Raw genomic sequence first — 19,753 nt, 5'->3', positions numbered from 1 at the left:
ACCATCACTGACAAGGAAGAGCAGTAGCTTCTCAGGTAATAGCACTATGTGAGTGTGGCACTGTGCTATGATGCTGCACTCCTAGACCATCACTGACAAGGAAGAGCAGTAGCTTCTCAGGTAATAGCACTATGTGAGTGTGGCACTGTGCTATGATGCTGCACTCCTAGACCATCACTGACAAGGAAGAGCAGTAGCTTCTCAGGTAATAGCACTATGTGAGTGTGGCACTGTGCTATGATGCTGCACTCCTAGACCATCACTGACAAGGAAGAGCAGTAGCTTCTCAGGTAATAGCACTATGTGAGTGTGGCACTGTGCTATGATGCTGCACTCCTAGACCATCACTGACAAGGAAGATCAGTAGCTTCTCAGGTAATAGCACTATGTGAGTGTGGCACTGTGCTATGATGCTGCACTCCTAGACCATCACTGACAAGGAAGAGCAGTAGCTTCTCAGGTAATAGCACTATGTGAGTGTGGCACTGTGCTGTGATGCTGCACTCCTAGACCATCACTGACAAGGAAGAGCAGTAGCTTCTCAGGTAATAGCACTATGTGAGTGTGGCACTGTGCTATGATGCTGCACTCCTAGACCATCACTGACAAGGAAGATCAGTAACTTCTCAGGTAATAGCACTATGTGAGTGTGACACTGTGCTGTGATGCTGCACTCCTAGACCATCACTGACAAGGAAGATCAGTAACTTCTCAGGTAATAGCACTATGTGAGTGTGGCACTGTGCTGTGATGCTGCACTCCTAGACCATCACTGACAAGGAAGAGCAGTAGCTTCTCAGGTAATAGCACTATGTGAGTGTGGCACTGTGCTATGATGCTGCACTCCTTGACCATCACTGACAAGGAAGAGCAGTAGCTTCTCAGGTAATAGCACTATGTGAGTGTGGCACTGTGCTATGATGCTGCACTCCTAGACCATCACTGACAAGGAAGAGCAGTAACTTCTCAGGTAATAGCACTATGTGAGTGTGGCACTGTGCTATGATGCCACACTCCTAGACCATCACTGACAAGGAAGATCAGTAGCTTCTCAGGTAATAGCACTATGTGAGTGTGGCACTGTGCTATGATGCCACACTCCTAGACCATCACTGACAAGGAAGAGCAGTAGCTTCTACCCCAGTAGCTGCTACCCCTCAATGCCTGCATTGGTTAGTGTTGGATTACTGCTGCGGTACAAATAAAACAACTGAACATGTAATAATTATTGCTTTAGGCACCCCTAAACATAACTACTTAGATGACCACCCTGTTTATGAGTGCATAATTTAATAATGGCAAGGTTCCCAGAAGATAGAAGCCCATAACTTTGTTTTAGGCCTTAAAATGTTGCAAACTAGACATTCTAGACATTCGTTTTAATAGCTTCAGCGCAATGCAAGGTCTATTTTAAAAAAAGACCTGTGATGTTTCTCAGACAGATCAGGAGTTGTGTTTATTTCAACTTCCAAGGCTAACCTCAATATATGAGTGCGTATGGGAGCACATAGAAGGGCAAATACTCTGTGTGAAAAAATCTTATACTAATGCTCAGCCTCAGTAATGCAAAAGACATCAACCGCATTACTCTCTTATATAATGAGAAAAACTTGTCCTCTAGGAGAGAGCTGCCATCAACTGCATGTCTACACCTTAGGAGACACACAAAGAAAGACAGAATTGTATGGAGCACTAGCCAATAGTGCAATATGTATTTGTATTAATGTTGTGTCTTTTACTATGCCCTCCATTCCTCCACACACATTTTTATTTTGTTTGTGCTATTCTCTTAATATATTGGAGGCCTTTTCATAATAAATTGATGGCATTTTATTAATAAATTGGTGACATGCTGTCATTTCCTCTCACAGTCCCACCCCACCCCTTCCCTTATATATACCTATTGGTTATATGCAGTCCACCCTCTTTTTTCATGCTGCCCTGATTGTACATTTTCAACTCAAAGCTTCTCTTCTCTCAGTTGGGCATGTGACTTTATGACATCATGATGTTATGGCGTTTCATCCCCACCCACTGCAAACAGCTAGAGCAGGTGGAGGCACTCCAGCACTCCAGAAGGTCATCAGACACATTGGGGTCTATTTATCAAGCAGTGAAAAGCATGGAGAAGTTGAGAAGTGGAGAAGTTGCCCACAGCAACCAATCATCTCCTACCTATTATTTTATAGACTGTACTTGATAAATGCTACTTCAAAGCTTATTGGTTGCTATGGGCAACTTTCTACACACTTTTCACTGCTTGATAAATTGACCCCATTATTGAACTGACCGTGCAGTCCCCTGGGCATCAGTCTTCGTAAATGACAGTGGCCGCACTGCCCTCACTAAAGCCCTGCTATTTCTGCATTTCTGTATATATCTCCCTCCTCTTTGTTTTAGCTTTTCAACAAATATTGTTATAATGAACTTTTGAACATAAAACCAAATTTACAGGCGTTCATAATTTCAAAGCCGATAACAAATCAGACTCAATTCTTCTTATAGACTTTGCTCATTTTCACCTTACCTAGAAAGCATTAAAGTATCATTGAAACTGCCTCTCCAGACAGTTTTACCCTTATGACTAGACACAAAACAGGCCCCTTTATATAAAAATGTTTGTGTGTGTAAAAAAAAAAAACTTTTCTTAAAACTTATGTATCTGTGTAGAACCACCAATAGTGTAAAACACAACAGTGGCAGGTTAGTTGTGTTTTTAGGTAATGATTACTTTATGTGCAGTATTAGCAGTGCTTTTTTATTACAAAAGGTACCGGTACTATGGAAAAATAAAAAGGTAGCAGTACTCATCTAAACTGCAGAAGGTCCTGTAGCCCAGGAAAAGTCTCCCTAGTCTATAATGTAGTTGAAATGATTTAAATGAAATTGGCCAGCTTAGTGATATAAGTTCCAGGCAGTAGTGTTAAAATTCCATTGCTGACGGTAGAAGAATTACCTGTGTCCAGAATAAAAGGTTCCGGTACTTAGGGCTGACGATGTTACCCCGACTATTATCGGGCAACATTGTCACAATTTTTTAGCAATTATTATATTTTATGGCTGCTATTCTGCATTTTTTATGCAGAGACAGCGGTTGCATTAACACGCTGTCCCTTTAATGTTACAGAAGGCGTTATTTTCTGGAACCCGAAAACAAAACTTTCTGATTCTTCTTCTGCATATGCAAAGTAATGCGGTGGGAATAGTCTCTGTCCCTGGTTTGCGGTAACCGCCGATTGTAAGTAGCCTGTCAAAACTGTCTATATTGATATAAGTTATATATACATTTTAATATAAGAGCACATAAAGATATATGTATACATACTAATATAAAGCCTGTGTACACATTTTAATCAATTTAGACAGTTTTGACAGGCTGGAGTTGGACTTACCCTGCAAGAACTTATTGGATAATTTTTGCAGTTTTATGATAATTAAGGATTTGCTTATATACCACCATTCTGAGATTGTGTTATATAAAGTAAAGATTTTTCGAGTAATTTAACACTTTTTGCTTTGCTGAATAGCAAAAAGTGTTAAAGCACTGAATAGAGCATTGGCTGATCCCTACAGTGCGGTACTCTGCGATATGGGAATTAATGGAGAAGATAATTGCGTTATATTCTCTATTAACCCATTGTTGAATAGTGGAAATACTTAAAAGATGCGGAAATTATATTTTCTGCATTTATTAAGTTAAAAAAAATCATCGCTAAATAGAGCCCTTAGTACTGTTGGGCAAAATCAGAAAAAAATGTGGTTAGTGTTAGTATGTATCTTTTAAGATTATGGCCTGCAAGATGCAGATGTGATGAGATTTAAGTGATGTAGGCGCAAGATTTAAAACTGCATTTTTCTTTAAGCCTACCCCAGGTTAGTTTTTCATTTTTCATAAATTGGCACTTATCATCTAGCATGGAAGAAGATCTACGCCTCTTCTCCTTAGAAGTTGGATAATAGATTAATCCCAATATTTTGTAGCCACTGATGAGACAGAGGGCAATCCAGTTAACCACTCTAGGTAAAGTGATAGAAAAAGACTTCTTCGACACAGGTGTACAGAAAAATAAATACCTATATAGTGTAAAACAATAAAACTAATTTTATTGTTATTAGTGTTCAATTTAGGAGTTATTATATTTAATTTCTATGGTGCCTCAAGAGTTTTGTAGCGCCTTACATAGGCAAATACCATACAGGATTACATGGGTACATGGGTACAAGAAACAGTTATCACAGAGACATAATTACAACCCACAAAATGCATACTTATGTAACAATATATGTAAAGAGAGGGCTCTGCTTGTAAGTGTTACATTTCTATAGGGAAAGGCTGGGCTGGTGAGTGACAAAGTGCACAAAAACAAGGTTCCAATACTTACACTTGAATATCTCACTAATAAGGGGGAAAACTCCTAAAATGAACACTATAATTAGTTTTACACTATATATAAAAGTATACTTTCTTCTTCTAAGTACACCTGCGCCAAAGTGATTCTCATATCAATTTACTTAAAATCTAGTAGCTACATTGCTGAAACTTCACTGCTGCCCACATCACTCAGTCCATTAAATTTGGGCCAATATTTTTGTTTGCATACTCACACTAACCTGGACGATCTTACTACATTTCATTATAACAAGGTGACACTTAAAAGACAGAACATATCTCACTGTGCAGTCTACAGAAAGCATACATCACTTGTTCCACTCAGTTAACTATTCTATATTGTTGCAAATGTAAAAGTTTACTCAAATATGTCTGAGTTTTGAAAATTGGGGAACATGTTAGTATGATGTTTGGTACATATAAATAATTCTGTTTAAAATTATAATAATATATTTTCTTTTGTTTGGGCAATTCTACCAAGGTATTCACTATACCAGTCCACTAGCAGTCCATCATCTTCACTTCACAACAGGTTGATTTTAGTGTGCATTGTCTATTACACTTGTAATGTTTTGTCTTTCAACAAAGAGGTTTGCACAATTGTAAATACATTTGTAATGTCAATCCTTGCTATGCTGTGTTGATATATGTATTCATCTGTTCATGTAAATGTTAGTATTCTTCCACCATGGGCTGGGCAATAAAATAAGCATATTAAAAGATCTATGGCCAGTGACAGAATAAGTAGTAAGAATAATAGTCTGTAATGTATGTAAATCACCTGGAATTGTCTCTGTGGGCAGAGGACAAGGACGCAGGAACGAGACGCAATGCCCCCTGCAGGGAGATGGGACGAGTCACAGTTTGTGAATAGCTCAGTATCAACAACGCCTGATTATCGCCACCTCTGCTTCCTTTGTCCCCGCCCGGGATGTTTATATAAGAAACAATCTACAGGAAATTGACTATAAAAGCCACCATATACAGTACAGGTATTTCATAAATAAAGAACTTTCATTATTAAAATGCACCAAGGTTGACTGGATTTCACCCTAAGATTCATTTCAGGACATTTATGTATATGATGTTAGAACAACAGGTTTAAAGAAATGTTGTTTCTCTCTGATACAATATATTACATGCAACTGAAAAATATTCGTTTTAAAGAGGTTATAAGGAACATTTGATGGTCAACTGTTGGGACACAAGTCTCAGTAGCCTCGTTCCATGACAGGGCAATGCTGCGACCTGCAGCTATAAAATCACTGGCTGCTTATTCTTGCTCTATATCATATTAAATACAACCTGTGTAGAAAGCTTAGAATTGTTGCCCCGACGTAGAATGCCAGTAATTAAAACAGTGATTATTGGAGATACAATATAAATTACATACATTATAAATAAAGATATAAAGCACATTATAAATTAAGATAACATGTATATATAAAAAATCTATAGTTTGAATTAGTTGAGGAATAGGCAGTTTTAACTCGATGTACTCAGGCCTTGCAGAGAGTAGACAGCAGAGACTGAGACTAGAAGATGTGTAGTCTAATATTACAGACATTGCAGAGTGGCGATTAGTCCCGATGTTATTGTGCTTATCCCAGCCCATCCCTCCTTGTATTGAGTGCTGCCCATTAGCATGAGAAGATGGTGCTAAATGCCTGGATCCTGGGCTTTTCCCCTTCTCTGTTTACTCTAAGCGTCCTCATGTTTTAGAAATGTATATGGAGGTAATGTAAAGGGCTACACCTCAGAGTGGTCAGTGATACAGAGTATACAGTATGTATATTCCCTCTACACATAGCTTAGAGCACGTATGTGAACTATAAAGTATAATAAGCTACAGCATACTAAAATAATAGTGTACAACACACACTACACTCATCAGTATTTATAATACTGATAGTAAATTGTTTTTCCTAAGTATAAGTTTGACCTAGATGTTAGATCTACTAAGTGTATATTCATTTAACACTGATAAGGATTATAATTGTTGTATGTCTATAATAGATGTAGGCAACCTATTTCTTCAGCCACTGTGAATTAACAAGTCACAGACATGCTGGCATTTGTAGTGTACGTGAAAGGCGTGCCAATAGACTTTTCAAAGCATAAGGACACCTGGACAGGCTGCATTAGAAGGGGACTGATTTGTAAGGGCATGACATAAATAACAAAATCTTTATTGTTTAGTTGTTATGGCTGTAAAGCATTCTACTGGTATATATTTCACACGGCGTAACAATCTTTGTATAACTATGCACTATAAAACAAAAAACAATCTTCTTATAGCTGTGCACTATAAAACAAAAAACAATCTTCTTATAGCTGTGCACTATAAAACAAAAAACAATCTTCTTATAGCTGTGCACTATAAAACAAAAAACAACCTTCTTATAGCTGTGCACTATAAAACAAAAAAACAACCTTCTTATAGCTGTGCTCTTTAAAACAAAAAACAACCTTCTTATAGCTGTGCACTATAAATCAAAGAATATTTGTGCTGAGAGCACTATCTAATTGACTTCAATCCATAAATTGCATTTAACATTTAAAAGCATTTTAATTCCGTTATGTGTATAGCATGCAAGTGAAACAGCTGACAGTTATAGGCGTTAGTGCTGGGTACCGGGAAGCTAAAGCTGTCTTATGTTAATGGGGATAAGCAATTGTGTCAATGTTTTACTCAGGAGTCTACTTAAACTGCATCTAGTTAAGACAGACAAATATAAATCTATATACAGGTACATTTATTCCACCATTAAAATGGGTACAACAGTTTATGTAAAGGAATTCATATGTTGTTTAATAAAGTTACCTCACATAGCTGGACTATATTGATTAAAGGCACAATGGGTCACAGAATAAATCTGCTTTTTATAAAATGATAGCTGCTGTGATAGAAATGAGATCGAGCAATTGTTATCTATAGTCTGCATTACATATGTCACATCACATGAAGATGTAGCTGTGTTTTTGTATTGCACGAATTGTCTTATAACATGCTTAACCCTTTCAGTGCGTGCTCCTGCGTTGTGGGAGACTGGCCACAAAATGATCTCCTATTATGCCAGTTAATGACTGCACTTTACTGCATTCAAACATGTCGTGCTGGAATAGTCTCCCCCGGACACCCTGCAGCTTCTCTGGTGTACAGGAGGAGGTGTCAGCGGCTTGGTGTGACAACACACTGCAAACTTATCTTCAGATGACTATTGCTTGTTAAAAGAGTGGTATTGCCTGTACATTAACCCTGTATAATCCAATGCACTGCAGGTGACACCGCTATCATGATCACCTTTACAGTAGGTTGGATCTGTGGAACTGGGACTAGCTGGCACTGGGACTGGGCAGGCACTTTATACAAAGTGAGGGCAATCATATAGGGATGATATTACAAATGAAGAGAGAGGGAATTATCCTGCATCTCACATACTCAATTATTTTGTCAAAAAGTAATCAACAATTGTAAAAGTGTGCTAAGATGTGCAATATGGCGATAAACATCTATATGCAGCTTTCACGTCCCCAAACGTGAAAGAAGCATAAACTAGTTTATTTAAATCAATTTCTGTGCGTACTATAATGCTGAAAAAAGCTTTGTACAAGTATGCTTAAATTTAATCTTACTAGATATGCATATATAAAACCTAGTAGATACCAATGTATATATATATATATATATATATTTATATATATATATATATATAATTTTACTATCACTTTTGTAACTTACTGAATAATCAAAGCGATTACATACGACATGTAGCCCAAATATTTATCTCTTATCAAACGCGTAGAAGAGTGCTTGCTGTATGTGAAGATTACGCGTGTAATTTCCCCGAGCAGACACAATGGAAAAGTATATTTTATTTATATACAGTAGTTGCTCACAGCCTCAAGCGCATTGTAGAAAGTTAAAGCAGACTGGTTACATTATGGCAGAGTATAGTATATATATATATATATATATATATATATATATATATATATACAGTATGACAGAGTATAGTATATATATATATAGTATAGTATAGTATAGTATAGTATAGTATAGTATAGTATAGTATAGTATGGTGCCGTAGTTCTTCACGTCACAAAATTACAGTTTTTTTGTCCAGAGACCATTGCTCGACATTTGCTTCGTAAGAGCAGTAGATTCTCTTATCAATACTGTGCAGATTTGTGTCCTAACACTTTACATATATTATTATATTATTAGATATGAGGGCGTTCTGTTTGTTTCATGTGTTGCCTTTTCTGGATTCATTTTTTAAAATTATTATTATTATTATTATTATTACTATTAATAATAATAATAATAATGATGATAATAATAATGATAATAATAATAATTTCTCCGCATTTTGAGTTCTAACCGATCAATCATTTTGTCCCCAACCACATGCCCCACCCCTTTTGTTAGTTTTGGGAAGGGAAGCTGGGTCTTTGTAAGCGCAGAGACTACATGCAAAAATAATGAGAAGCTGGTACTCCATATGAATGTGCCCCTTTCTATTGTGAATGAGGGTTACAGTGAAATATCTTGTTAACTGGATCTGTCTCCATATTTACCCTGTATTTATTTTAGATCTCAACATTCTTATTAGACATAACCAAATCGGGTAGTGTTTTTGAAAATGTTTGCATTATTTATTCTCTGTACATAACGCGTGTAACGGAAATAATATGGGTAAAGTGTGAGTTACTATATACAAAATGATGTCTAAATAAAGAATTGTTCTATAAGCTTGCAGTCTAGCTAAATGCATGCAGTCTGTTCTCAGATTTTTCAGTGGTTATCGTGTTAATAATATCACTATATATATATATATATATACATATATATATATATATATATACATATATATATATATATATATATATATATATATACATATATATATATATATATATATATAGATAGATAAAACACTAAAGCAAAGATTTTTTTTAAAGTAGACTATCATTAATTTGTTTTCATTGTCTGTAATAATGAACTACATGTGAAGAATGACATTCCAATGTGTTCCTCTAGCTGAAAGGATTGTATTGACGTTCTGATACATAAAGCTTCATGCTATTTGGAAGGGGTATAAAATACCCCACATCACACTGTTGTGGTGGGTGTGTGGGGAGAGGTACTGGTCTCATATGCCACAGCCTCTGTCTGACACAGGATCTGCCACAAACACGGGATGCCCTGTAGTGACAGCAACAAAACTGTGAATGAAATCAGGAGCTGAGAATTGGGTGATCTTATATCAGATATGGGAGACTCCTACTCTGTCTGTAAGAAATATCTATTGCTAGTTTAGTGGTAAAATGAAGCCAGATGGTTTATGTCTGATCGCCGCTTTCACCTGCAAGTCTGTGAAAATAATTTATCAAAACCTTTTCCTTGTGGTCCCTAAACAATAAAAACCCTGATAAACCCAACTGCTGTCTCCGAGGTCTTTGGCACAGAGTCTGCAGGCGCAGTGTGCTCATCTTTGTAGCGCAGTTGGCTCATCCTGGCTAGTGCAATTCCCCCATGTACACAATGTTATCAGCTATATCAATGTGATATTATCAAACCGAAAATGTGAAGATTTCTATGAGCCAAATGGAAGCCAGGAAGTCGTGAGGACTATCAGACCGGTCAGGAATTCACCCCCCACACTTCACTGCGGAGACTGATTAACTAAGACACAAAGGACAGTTTTCATGCTTGTTGGCTGCCAAACGAGAGAGAGAGAGAGAGAGAGAGAGAGAGAGAGAGAGAGAGAGAGAGAGTGCGATCGATCGATCGATCGATCGATAGATAGATAGGTAGATAGATAGATAGATAGATAGATAGATAGATAGATAGATAGATAGATAGATAGATAGATAGATAGATAGATAGATAGATAGATGTTGGATGTAACACTCCTGAGTGACCGTTATAGAATAGACAGATAGATGAAGAACAGCATTTGCATTGACGGTAAATGATGACACCTTTGCCAAATTACAATTTTTGTCAGGAAGATTCTACAAATCTCTGGGAATGCCGTAAAATATCTGACAGAAATACTGTTTCCGTAGAAGTTGTGGAAATATGATAAGATATATAGATGCACTGCGGTCTGTGTACAGTAAGTACACTAGCACAAGGCAGGTAGCCTCCTATCACTGTAATCACTAATCTTTCATTACACTGCATTTCCTTCTAAAAAAAAAAGTGAGCACAGTGAAGTGGAAGCATGGTAATAATATAAAGTAACAGTACTACACAGTTTAATTGATATTTGCTCTATTTATAGCAGTACATCTTAATGCTGTATATAATTATTAATATTTGGATTTGGTCTCATTACTTTTTTTAGTAAAATTGTAGGTAAAAATACAAATATAGGTTTTATTGATGTGCGTGTGGGCTGGAAAGTAATGCAAAAAAAAGAACAGAAAAATCACAATTAGGTGAATAGTAATTCATATGGATGTTATGCTGTAAAAGATTGTTACGTTGAGTCCATCGATGAGATTTGGCACCGTATTGTACAATTGCACTGAGCCTGCCTCATGCAGCTCCCAGCCAGCGTTTCTATACTTATGTATTGAAGGTCTCCAGTAGTGCCCCCAGTACACAGAAGAGATAGCTGCATATTCCCCACGTTATGCCTCATACATTGTCTGTGTTACTAGTCACACAAGCCCAGATAAAGACCTGTCTAATGCACACAAGCCCTCGCAGAGGAGGTTGCTCTTAGAATCTTTCATTAAAGTTTATAAATCTCCCAACCTCTCCTTTACAGGGACTCTAGGATGGAAATAATTGCTTGCCAGGCATTTGATCTCCTCTGCTCAGCAGCCAGTGAGAGAGGCACAGGTGACATGTTCCAATTAGGAATTGTCTAATTAAATTAGTGTCACAGAAAGCAACCAATAATCCGAAGGCTGAGAGGCTGTTTTTCTCTTGTCCTTCTCTCTTGTCTGGCCATGAAAGAGGCAACAAGCCCCTCCCTGGTATCATTAGCCCTAATGGAGGTGTGAAAGAGACGACAGTATATAAAGTCAGCCAGGCTGCGTTTTGACACATTTGATTTTTCACTTTCATAGAGAGGGACCTGTAACTTCTGTGGGCTGTGTTATCACCATCACCATAATCTTCCTCCTCCTCCTCTTCTTTAACCAGTCATTTGCTGCTCCAGCCAGGGCTCACATGGATCGCACACTGCACTGACAGGACATTGTACTGCCCTTTGCTGTCTACCAGGGGGTGCATGGTGCCTGCATTAACCCAGCCGGACAGATCGCGAGTGCAGAATCAGACAGCCAGAGAATGCAGCTAGGAGAGCAGATTCTCACCAGCTCTGCCCCTAATCTGCCCCACACTTTCTACCCTCTGCCCGGGGACCCAATCAGCGCCGCCCAGAGTCCGGGCTTGGACTTCAACGTGGGCCAGCACAAAGGCCAGCAGCAGCAGAAGAAGTACCCCAGGGGCCTGCACCTAGACAGCCCCAGGGACGCAGGCAGCACCAGCGCCGCTGCTAACACCATGCTCAGCGATTCCAGCGAGGTCTTCCCAGCCGCCAAGCCCTTAGCGGACAGTGCCAGGAAAGGCTCCCCGGCCGGAGAGGAGGATCTGGGCTCCGCACCACCCACCTCGGCTCCTCGTTATCTTGAGAACACCCTACAGGCGGCGTCTGAGCGCTACTACCTGCAGTCCCAGGGGCAACAGCCCCAACAGGCCGGGGGGACAGAGCTGGGCTCCCCCTGCTCCATCTTCCCGTATGCCCCACCGCAGCACAGCACCATGTACCCAACAGGGGGGGCATCCAGGTACCCCCCGTATAGCAGCATGCTACCTCCGGCCGGCTTCTCTCCTCCAGTATGCCCCTCCCGTCCTCAGTACTCCACCGGCTACCAGTACAGCCAAGCCCCAGGTAGCATGTACAGTCCCTACCCGGCTGCGGGCACTGGCAGTGGGCTGAGTGCGCTGGGGCTCCCCGGCGGCGGGACTGGAGTGCGGGCACAGGTATACCTCTGCAATCGCCCCCTGTGGCTGAAGTTCCACCGGCATCAGACGGAGATGATAATCACCAAGCAGGGCAGGTAAGTCTCAGCCCGGGCAATTCTGCATCTGCACATGGGAGATATCAGATCAGAAGGGAACTTATATATAACACACATGTAACACTAATGTTTCTAGGTAACCCTGTGTAATTATATCAATGTTTTATAGCTATAAGGTGACTTTAGGTAACCAGCATTACAGAACTTCAGTCAAATATTTATTAGATGTATAATTAGTCATACAAGTTATGTGTGTGCCAGTGTTAGTAAGCAAGGAGAACCACTGTCCCTGGCACTAAGTGTATTATTATTACATGGCCACTAATATAATATTACACTATTAATATTATCAGTCTCGTGTGAGTTCAGTTTAGGTAATATTCTGTATGTGACATTTTGTTTTCTTTACATTGAGTTTATTGTAAAGTCTCATTGACATCATCTTACAGGAGGATGTTTCCCTTTCTGAGTTTCAACATTACTGGGTTAAATCCGACAGCCCATTATAACGTGTTTGTAGAGGTCGTTCTGGCAGACCCCAATCATTGGCGATTTCAAGGGGGCAAGTGGGTGACTTGTGGTAAAGCCGATAACAATATGCAAGGTGAGTCCCCTGAGATAATGCAGACATGTGGTAACATCAAGTATCTGGGCTAAGCAAACTGTGGCTATCAGAATGTTGTGGAACTATAAATCTCAGCATGCTCTTCCAAAAGTAGTATTATGTGTGCTGTCTCTACTCACTCTCCAAAAAAATTATATATATATATATATATATATATATATATATATACATATATATATATATATATATGCATTTCGTACCCAAGAAAGTTTATGTTATGACGTCGGTTAATTCATAATGGGGAGGGGGTTGTAATTGGTAAGAACAGCTATAGAACACATACGTTAATTGAATGATAAAATGCAGCCTTTTACATGGTACTAGTGATGTCTAGAAATGTATTCATATTAATTGGTCAGGAACATATGAGGCTCAGGACAGTGATACACTTTATCTATGTAACCGACATTTACCGTTTCTTTATAGGAAATAAGGTGTATGTACATCCCGAGTCCCCAAATACAGGTGCTCACTGGATGCGACAGGAAATTTCTTTTGGGAAACTGAAACTGACAAACAACAAAGGGGCTAATAATAACAACACTCAGGTAAGAGGCAGCAACACCATGGACAGCGATCTGTGATACATACCGTACCCACCTAATATACTGGGTTATGTGCATATAACACTCGCGATGCTTCTGTTTGTACTTTTGTTGTTGTGAAATTATGCAGAAATGCCGCAGATGATTGACGCTATATTACCTATCTGGCGCAATAGTTACACTTTATGACAAGGAATAAGATGGTTTTATTTTTTATTTTTTACTTTAGCAGTTCAATCAGTATGATAATGTATATGAAATTTAAGTAATTTACTTTGGCATTTCTGCTCAGTGATATATAAGATATAATAAGCGCCTTTTGCTCTCTAGTGTAATGGAAATGCAGCTCTTTTCATTCTCTTTTCATATCTAATTTTCTTTGTACACTTTCTCCTCACCTGTGAGTCAGCACTCACCACACACTATAGCACCTTACCTGTGAGGCAGTCCTCACCACAGTCTATAGCTCCTTATTTGTGAGTCAGTCCTCACAACACACTATAACTCCTCACCTGCGAGCTAGTCCTCACCACACTCTATAGCTCATTATTTGTGAGTCAGTCCCCACCATACTCTATAGCTCCACACACGTGAATCAGCCATCTCCGCACATTTACAGCTCCTGACCTGTGAGTCAGTCCTCACCACACAATTATAGCTCCTTACCTGTGAGTCAGCTTTCACCACACAATTATAGCTCCTTACATGTGAGTCAGCTCTCACAACACACTTATATACAGGTGTTACGTCTTTGACATACTGTATCTTCTGTAGCCATTCCGGCACCCACCTACAGCTTATCACAGCCCAGGCATATCTTCCCCATATATCTTTTCCCCCCTTCCTCAGCGGCCACAAAATTACCAGACTTTTTTCTGAGCCCATTCCTCAACGCCTGTATATTAGTCAGCTATTACCTTATGGTGTAAGGGTTTTTTCAAGGGTTTCTCAGCACAAATCTTACCCCTTACCACACTGCATAGTCGTCTGTTTACAATTACTTATATCTGATATAATTATTCCGATGATAAGAATTTTTGACATTTCAATCTTTTCCAGTATCAGCAGTGTGATCATCTTCTAATATAGCTCTCTGTCTTCCATAGATGATAGTTCTGCAGTCTCTGCACAAGTATCAACCCCGTCTCCATATAGTGGAAGTGAGCGAAGATGGAGTAGAGGACCTAAACGACTCTGCCAAGACTCAGACCTTCACCTTCCCTGAAACCCAGTTCATTGCTGTAACTGCATACCAGAATACAGATGTAAGTCTCTCGTGTGTGTGTGTGTGTGTGTGTGTGTGTGTGTGTGTGTGTCTGTCACTACTAGCCACGTTTGTGTAATAATATTTACTTTTCCATTATATTTAGATTACGCAATTGAAGATTGATCACAACCCGTTTGCAAAAGGCTTTAGAGACAATTATGACTCGTAAGTAATACTTCTTTATTTTAAGTCCCATCACCCATACCTTGGTAGGACTGTACTCCGTTTCATTAATTACCTTTTGTGTTATATATATAATGATAGTTTGTTATACAAAGTGTCATGTAAATCGATATTAGGGAACGCTGGTTATTTTGTCACATTGTTTAATAAGTTATTGTTATTGGTAGTTGACCATATAAATATATTCTTGTCATAGTCACTTCGGGTTTTTATCTCTTTTGTAGCATGTACACGGCTTCAGAAAGTGACCGATTAACTCCATCTCCTGCGGATTCTCCTAGATCCCACCAGATAGTGCCCGGGGCACGATACAGCGTCCAGCCCTTCTTCCAGGAGCAATATGTCAACAACCTGCCCCCCACCAGGTACTACAGCGGGGAGAGGACTGTACCCCAGACCAGTGGCCTCCTGTCACCCCAGGCCAATGAAGAAGTGGTCACATCTCCTCCACAAAGGTGGTTTGTGACCCCTGTCCAACAAGCTGCAGCCAACAAGCTGGACATGGGTCCATATGACACAGACTACTCTTCCAGCTCTCTTCTCACCTATGGCATAAAGTCCCTGCCCATCCAAACCTCACACCCCATGGCATACTACCCAGATGCAGCCTTTGCGTCTATGACAGGCTGGGGTAGCAGAGGGTCTCCGTATCAGAGGAAAATGGCAACAGGTCTACCTTGGTCCTCCAGGTCAAGTCCATCGGGCTTCTCTGAAGATCTCCTCCCTAAGGACAAAGTGAAGGAAGAGATAAGCTCGTCTTGGGTGGAAACACCTCCTTCTATAAAGTCTCTAGACTCGAACGATTCTGGAGTGTACACAGGAGCCTGCAAGAGAAGGCGACTCTCCCCTAGCACTTCTAGCAATGAAAACTCTCCCCCTATAAAATGTGAGGACATTGCAAGTGAAGACTACAAAGATGCTTCCAAAAGTTTAGGCTACTATTCCTTCTATTCTAGTTCTTAAAGAATTATTATATATTATTAGATGTATGGCTTGTAAGTTACAATATAGATCACAGGGTGGATCTTAGCATTAAATGCCAAAAAAGTGTGGCTTTACCTTTCATCTGGAGAACAAAAGAAAAACATAAAACTGGTGTACTGTTCTCTAGACTGACAAGGCCAAAGCCTCTGAATGCTGCCAGTTCGAACTTGTCACATCCTGAATTCTATACTTGACAGTATTTTGTTTTAAAGTGGATAAAATCTACTTGTTTTTATTTTTTTTATTTTTTTTTATTTTCCTTTCCTATGTGATTTATTTATGAATGAAAATCAATGTACAGATTGTGTAGATATACTGTTACATATTGTGGAGTATAATATATTGTATGCAGTTATGTGTCTTTATTTTTATTGCTTTTCAAGACTTTGTATGCACTGTTCTGTTGTACAATGTGTAATGGGTAGTACACGAGAGAAAAAATTCTATAGACATATAGACTGCATAGAGTGCATTTTCCACCAAGTCTTGGAAATTATTATATTTAAAAAAAAAAAAAACAATGACACAAAAAACGAAAAGTTGTCAATTGTGACATATTGTAAAAATGTAAAGTTCATTATTGATCCGGATGATATTGTGAGTTCTAATATTTTTATGTATATAATGCTTGGTCATTTTTAATAAATGTAGTGCCTCTGGGATAATTCTTGTTGGTACTAATCAGAAATGTTTACTTTATAATGTTGTCGAATCATCCCTCTTCCTGCAATTCCACATTTTACACGGGTATGTTAGTCACAATCATTCACAATCAATATGAAGGAAGGAGGGGATCAACGATTTAAATATTTCAGTCCATGACCTCACTTGAGAAATTCAAGGCCATTTTTAAGTAAGCAAAAACTTATAAATTACGGTTCATTAATATATTACATGAACAGGTGCTTTTTGAATGTTATTGTTCTTTATATTATAATTAAAAAATAAATAGGAAAATCGAAGAAAGCTATATTAAAAAAAAATCAACAAGTTGGACTGAAGAAAGGGCCTGATTTACAGAAAGACTAAAAATAAAGAATATCATATTGAAGGAAACAGGTAATTAATCTGTGATAGGGATAAAATTATGTCGAAGGCAACATATAATAAATACACGAACCCAAGTGCAATAAATATTTGGTGACGAGGGTATGCCTGTGGGTGTTTGGGTTAATGTAAATAATTTTATCTCCCGTATTTTATTTCTATTTTACAATATTAAATGCTGTGTTTATAAACTGATTCATTTATATTTTCTGATACCAGCAAATTGAGAAGTTTGTGAATAAGTTTTTGTTTCTGTCAGTATATATATACACACATTTTAAAATCAGAAAACAAACCAACCTACTTTCAATATATATAGATATTACGAAGTAAAATTCAATCTGTTTAATGTTGCTTAAAACCACATTTAATTGTATTAATTGTATACTATCTAGTTGGTACCTGATTTTGTGCTCAAACATCTTACAAAATTGGGCATGAATGAATATATAATGTATATATATATATATATATATATATACACATATGCACTACATACTGTACGTTTATTTAGTTGTATTTGCCACTGTGTTTGTCACTTTTTAAGGTGACTAATATGTTGCTCATTGGAAAACGTTTGAATAGTTCCATAACTGGCATGTTATATTGTTTTAAACGTTTTCTTCTTTTGTAATACTGTTCATGTATTATATTGTTTTTATAATATAATAATGTTTTCCACGATGTGTTAGTTTAGAACGAACACACATCAGCATTTTCAGAACATCTAACACGCTAATTTAAACTGGAGCACATTAAAGAACATTTAACGGGTTGAATTTAAAATTTACAGCCACAAAGCACCTGGAAGTGCTAGCTTGTTTACAGTATGTTGTTTTTTTTTATTTGTTTGTTTTGAGTGGGGTTTTTTTTGGAGATGCAATTACCGTGAAATTAAATTACTGGTTCCCGTTGTTCTATTCACTATAAGCTTTGCATAACTACACTTTAAAGTGTAGGAAATGCAGAGATTAATGAGATTAAACTGCTTGTGGCACAAGAGAGAAAATAAAAATAAAAAGGTGGGTGGAGATTTTAGAAATGTAAAACACGTTTTCTTTTTAAACACAATATTCTTCATACGGTTGTGTTTTAATACATCACATATATATAAACAATTCTGATGTCATATTTTATTGTTGCACTGTAATTTAACCAACCCCCACAACTCACTAGAAATGTAAAAAATGTTTTTTTAAAAAGAGACAGATAAACTAACCTAAACAGACCCATAGCATTACAAAAGATACCCAGTGGAATTACTATAGAAATATAATTTAAAAGAGGGGAAAATGAGCTCTGTAAAGCTCCTCACACTGTTTAATAGAAACATAAGTGCCTGCCTGGCCCCAATTAACACCTTGTGATTATAAGGAATTCCTAAAATGTAGTGTCAGACACCAAATTGTGAATAAATGTATCTAATTAATCTTCCTAGGATGACACTGATAAACAAGTCTATATTTAAAGTAAGATCAAGGGTCTGTTTCTTGAATGCTTGTTTACAGTTCTTATCAGATAAGGTCAAGTAGCCGAGTTTATTCCTTTCTACAGAGTACATAATACGATTTAACTAGGCACACAAACTCTGCCGGGGTACAACACAGCAAGATGCTGCTACTACTAATTATATCAAATGCTCTGAGTTTCAATGGTAGTTCAGCCACCAAAATGCAGATGTGGGAATCGTTTTCTGTATTTTTTTTTCGTTTTATGTTTTAGATAGATAGATAGATAGATAGATAGATAGATAGATAGATAGATAGATAGATAGTATACATAAACTTACATATTACATATATGTATAAATATATATATATATATATATATAAATATATATATATATATATATACAGTGTGTGTATATATAAAATTCTGCTCCAGATTTCCTCATCTTTTTTTCTCAACCGGATGTGCTGGTAACTCAGACAATTTGTCGACGCTACATATATACATGTTTAATTAACTCAACTCAAATTATTGCAACTGGCAGATGAAATGATAATCGGGAGCAGATGAATATGTGAGTTATATTAGCAGCCCAACATTTAAACATACCTTAATAACTGCACATCTCCACTGTTTGAAAATATTCTCAACCTTACTATTAAGAACAAAAAATAATAAACGTATGCTCCTCATTTATGTTTTTATACATTAAAACACAATGTTTCGGGCTATTTTAAAGAATATACAGTGTATAAATATTTGCAGATTTGTTAAAACTATTTATTAAACCTTTAATCAGATTATAATCTAGTTTCAATTCCCATGTCCATCCTGTGAGTACAGCCCGGACTGCGGTCAGTTTGCTGCAGTATAGCTCTGTGCATCCGCTTTCATTTTGTCAGCGTGCTCAAATAGAAATGACTCTGAACAAACATAAACCCCGGAAATGTAGTTACACAAAATAGACACTGTAACACTTCTAAACCAACTCTAACTTTGCCGGAGAAGCACAGTAGACACATTAACCTTTGTAGTATAAAATAAAAAACCGAATAAATTCATTCATCCAGCCTCAGCAACGTTTTGTGTCTAGATTAATGTTTGTTTGGCACCAAAGCACCTCAAAGTGCAGCTGGATTACATCATAAAAACGTCATGCTATGTGAATGCATGCAAAGTTTATATTTCAACAAAATGCACTTGTACAGTAGGTAACA

The 19,753-nt window shown here is 37.8% G+C and overlaps 1 protein-coding gene across 1 annotated transcript; it reads left to right on the top strand.

Annotated features, from left to right (window-relative positions):
* The first annotated feature begins 11,476 nt into the window (after positions 1–11,476).
* Positions 11,477–16,892, top strand: EOMES (eomesodermin). Its single transcript, XM_088463510.1, has 6 exons — positions 11,477–12,475; positions 12,886–13,040; positions 13,488–13,609; positions 14,713–14,871; positions 14,977–15,038; positions 15,281–16,892. Exons 1-6 carry the CDS (start codon positions 11,703–11,705, stop codon positions 16,017–16,019), a joined length of 2,010 nt encoding a protein of 669 aa, XP_088319636.1. The 5' UTR covers positions 11,477–11,702; the 3' UTR covers positions 16,020–16,892.
* Positions 16,893–19,753: the final 2,861 nt, after the last annotated feature.

The sequence above is a fragment of the Taudactylus pleione genome, unplaced genomic scaffold, assembly GCF_031769625.1.
Source record: "Taudactylus pleione unplaced genomic scaffold, aTauple2 ptg000053l, whole genome shotgun sequence".
NCBI lineage: Eukaryota > Metazoa > Chordata > Amphibia > Anura > Myobatrachidae > Taudactylus > Taudactylus pleione.
This window is presented reverse-complemented; position numbering and strand designations above follow the sequence as displayed.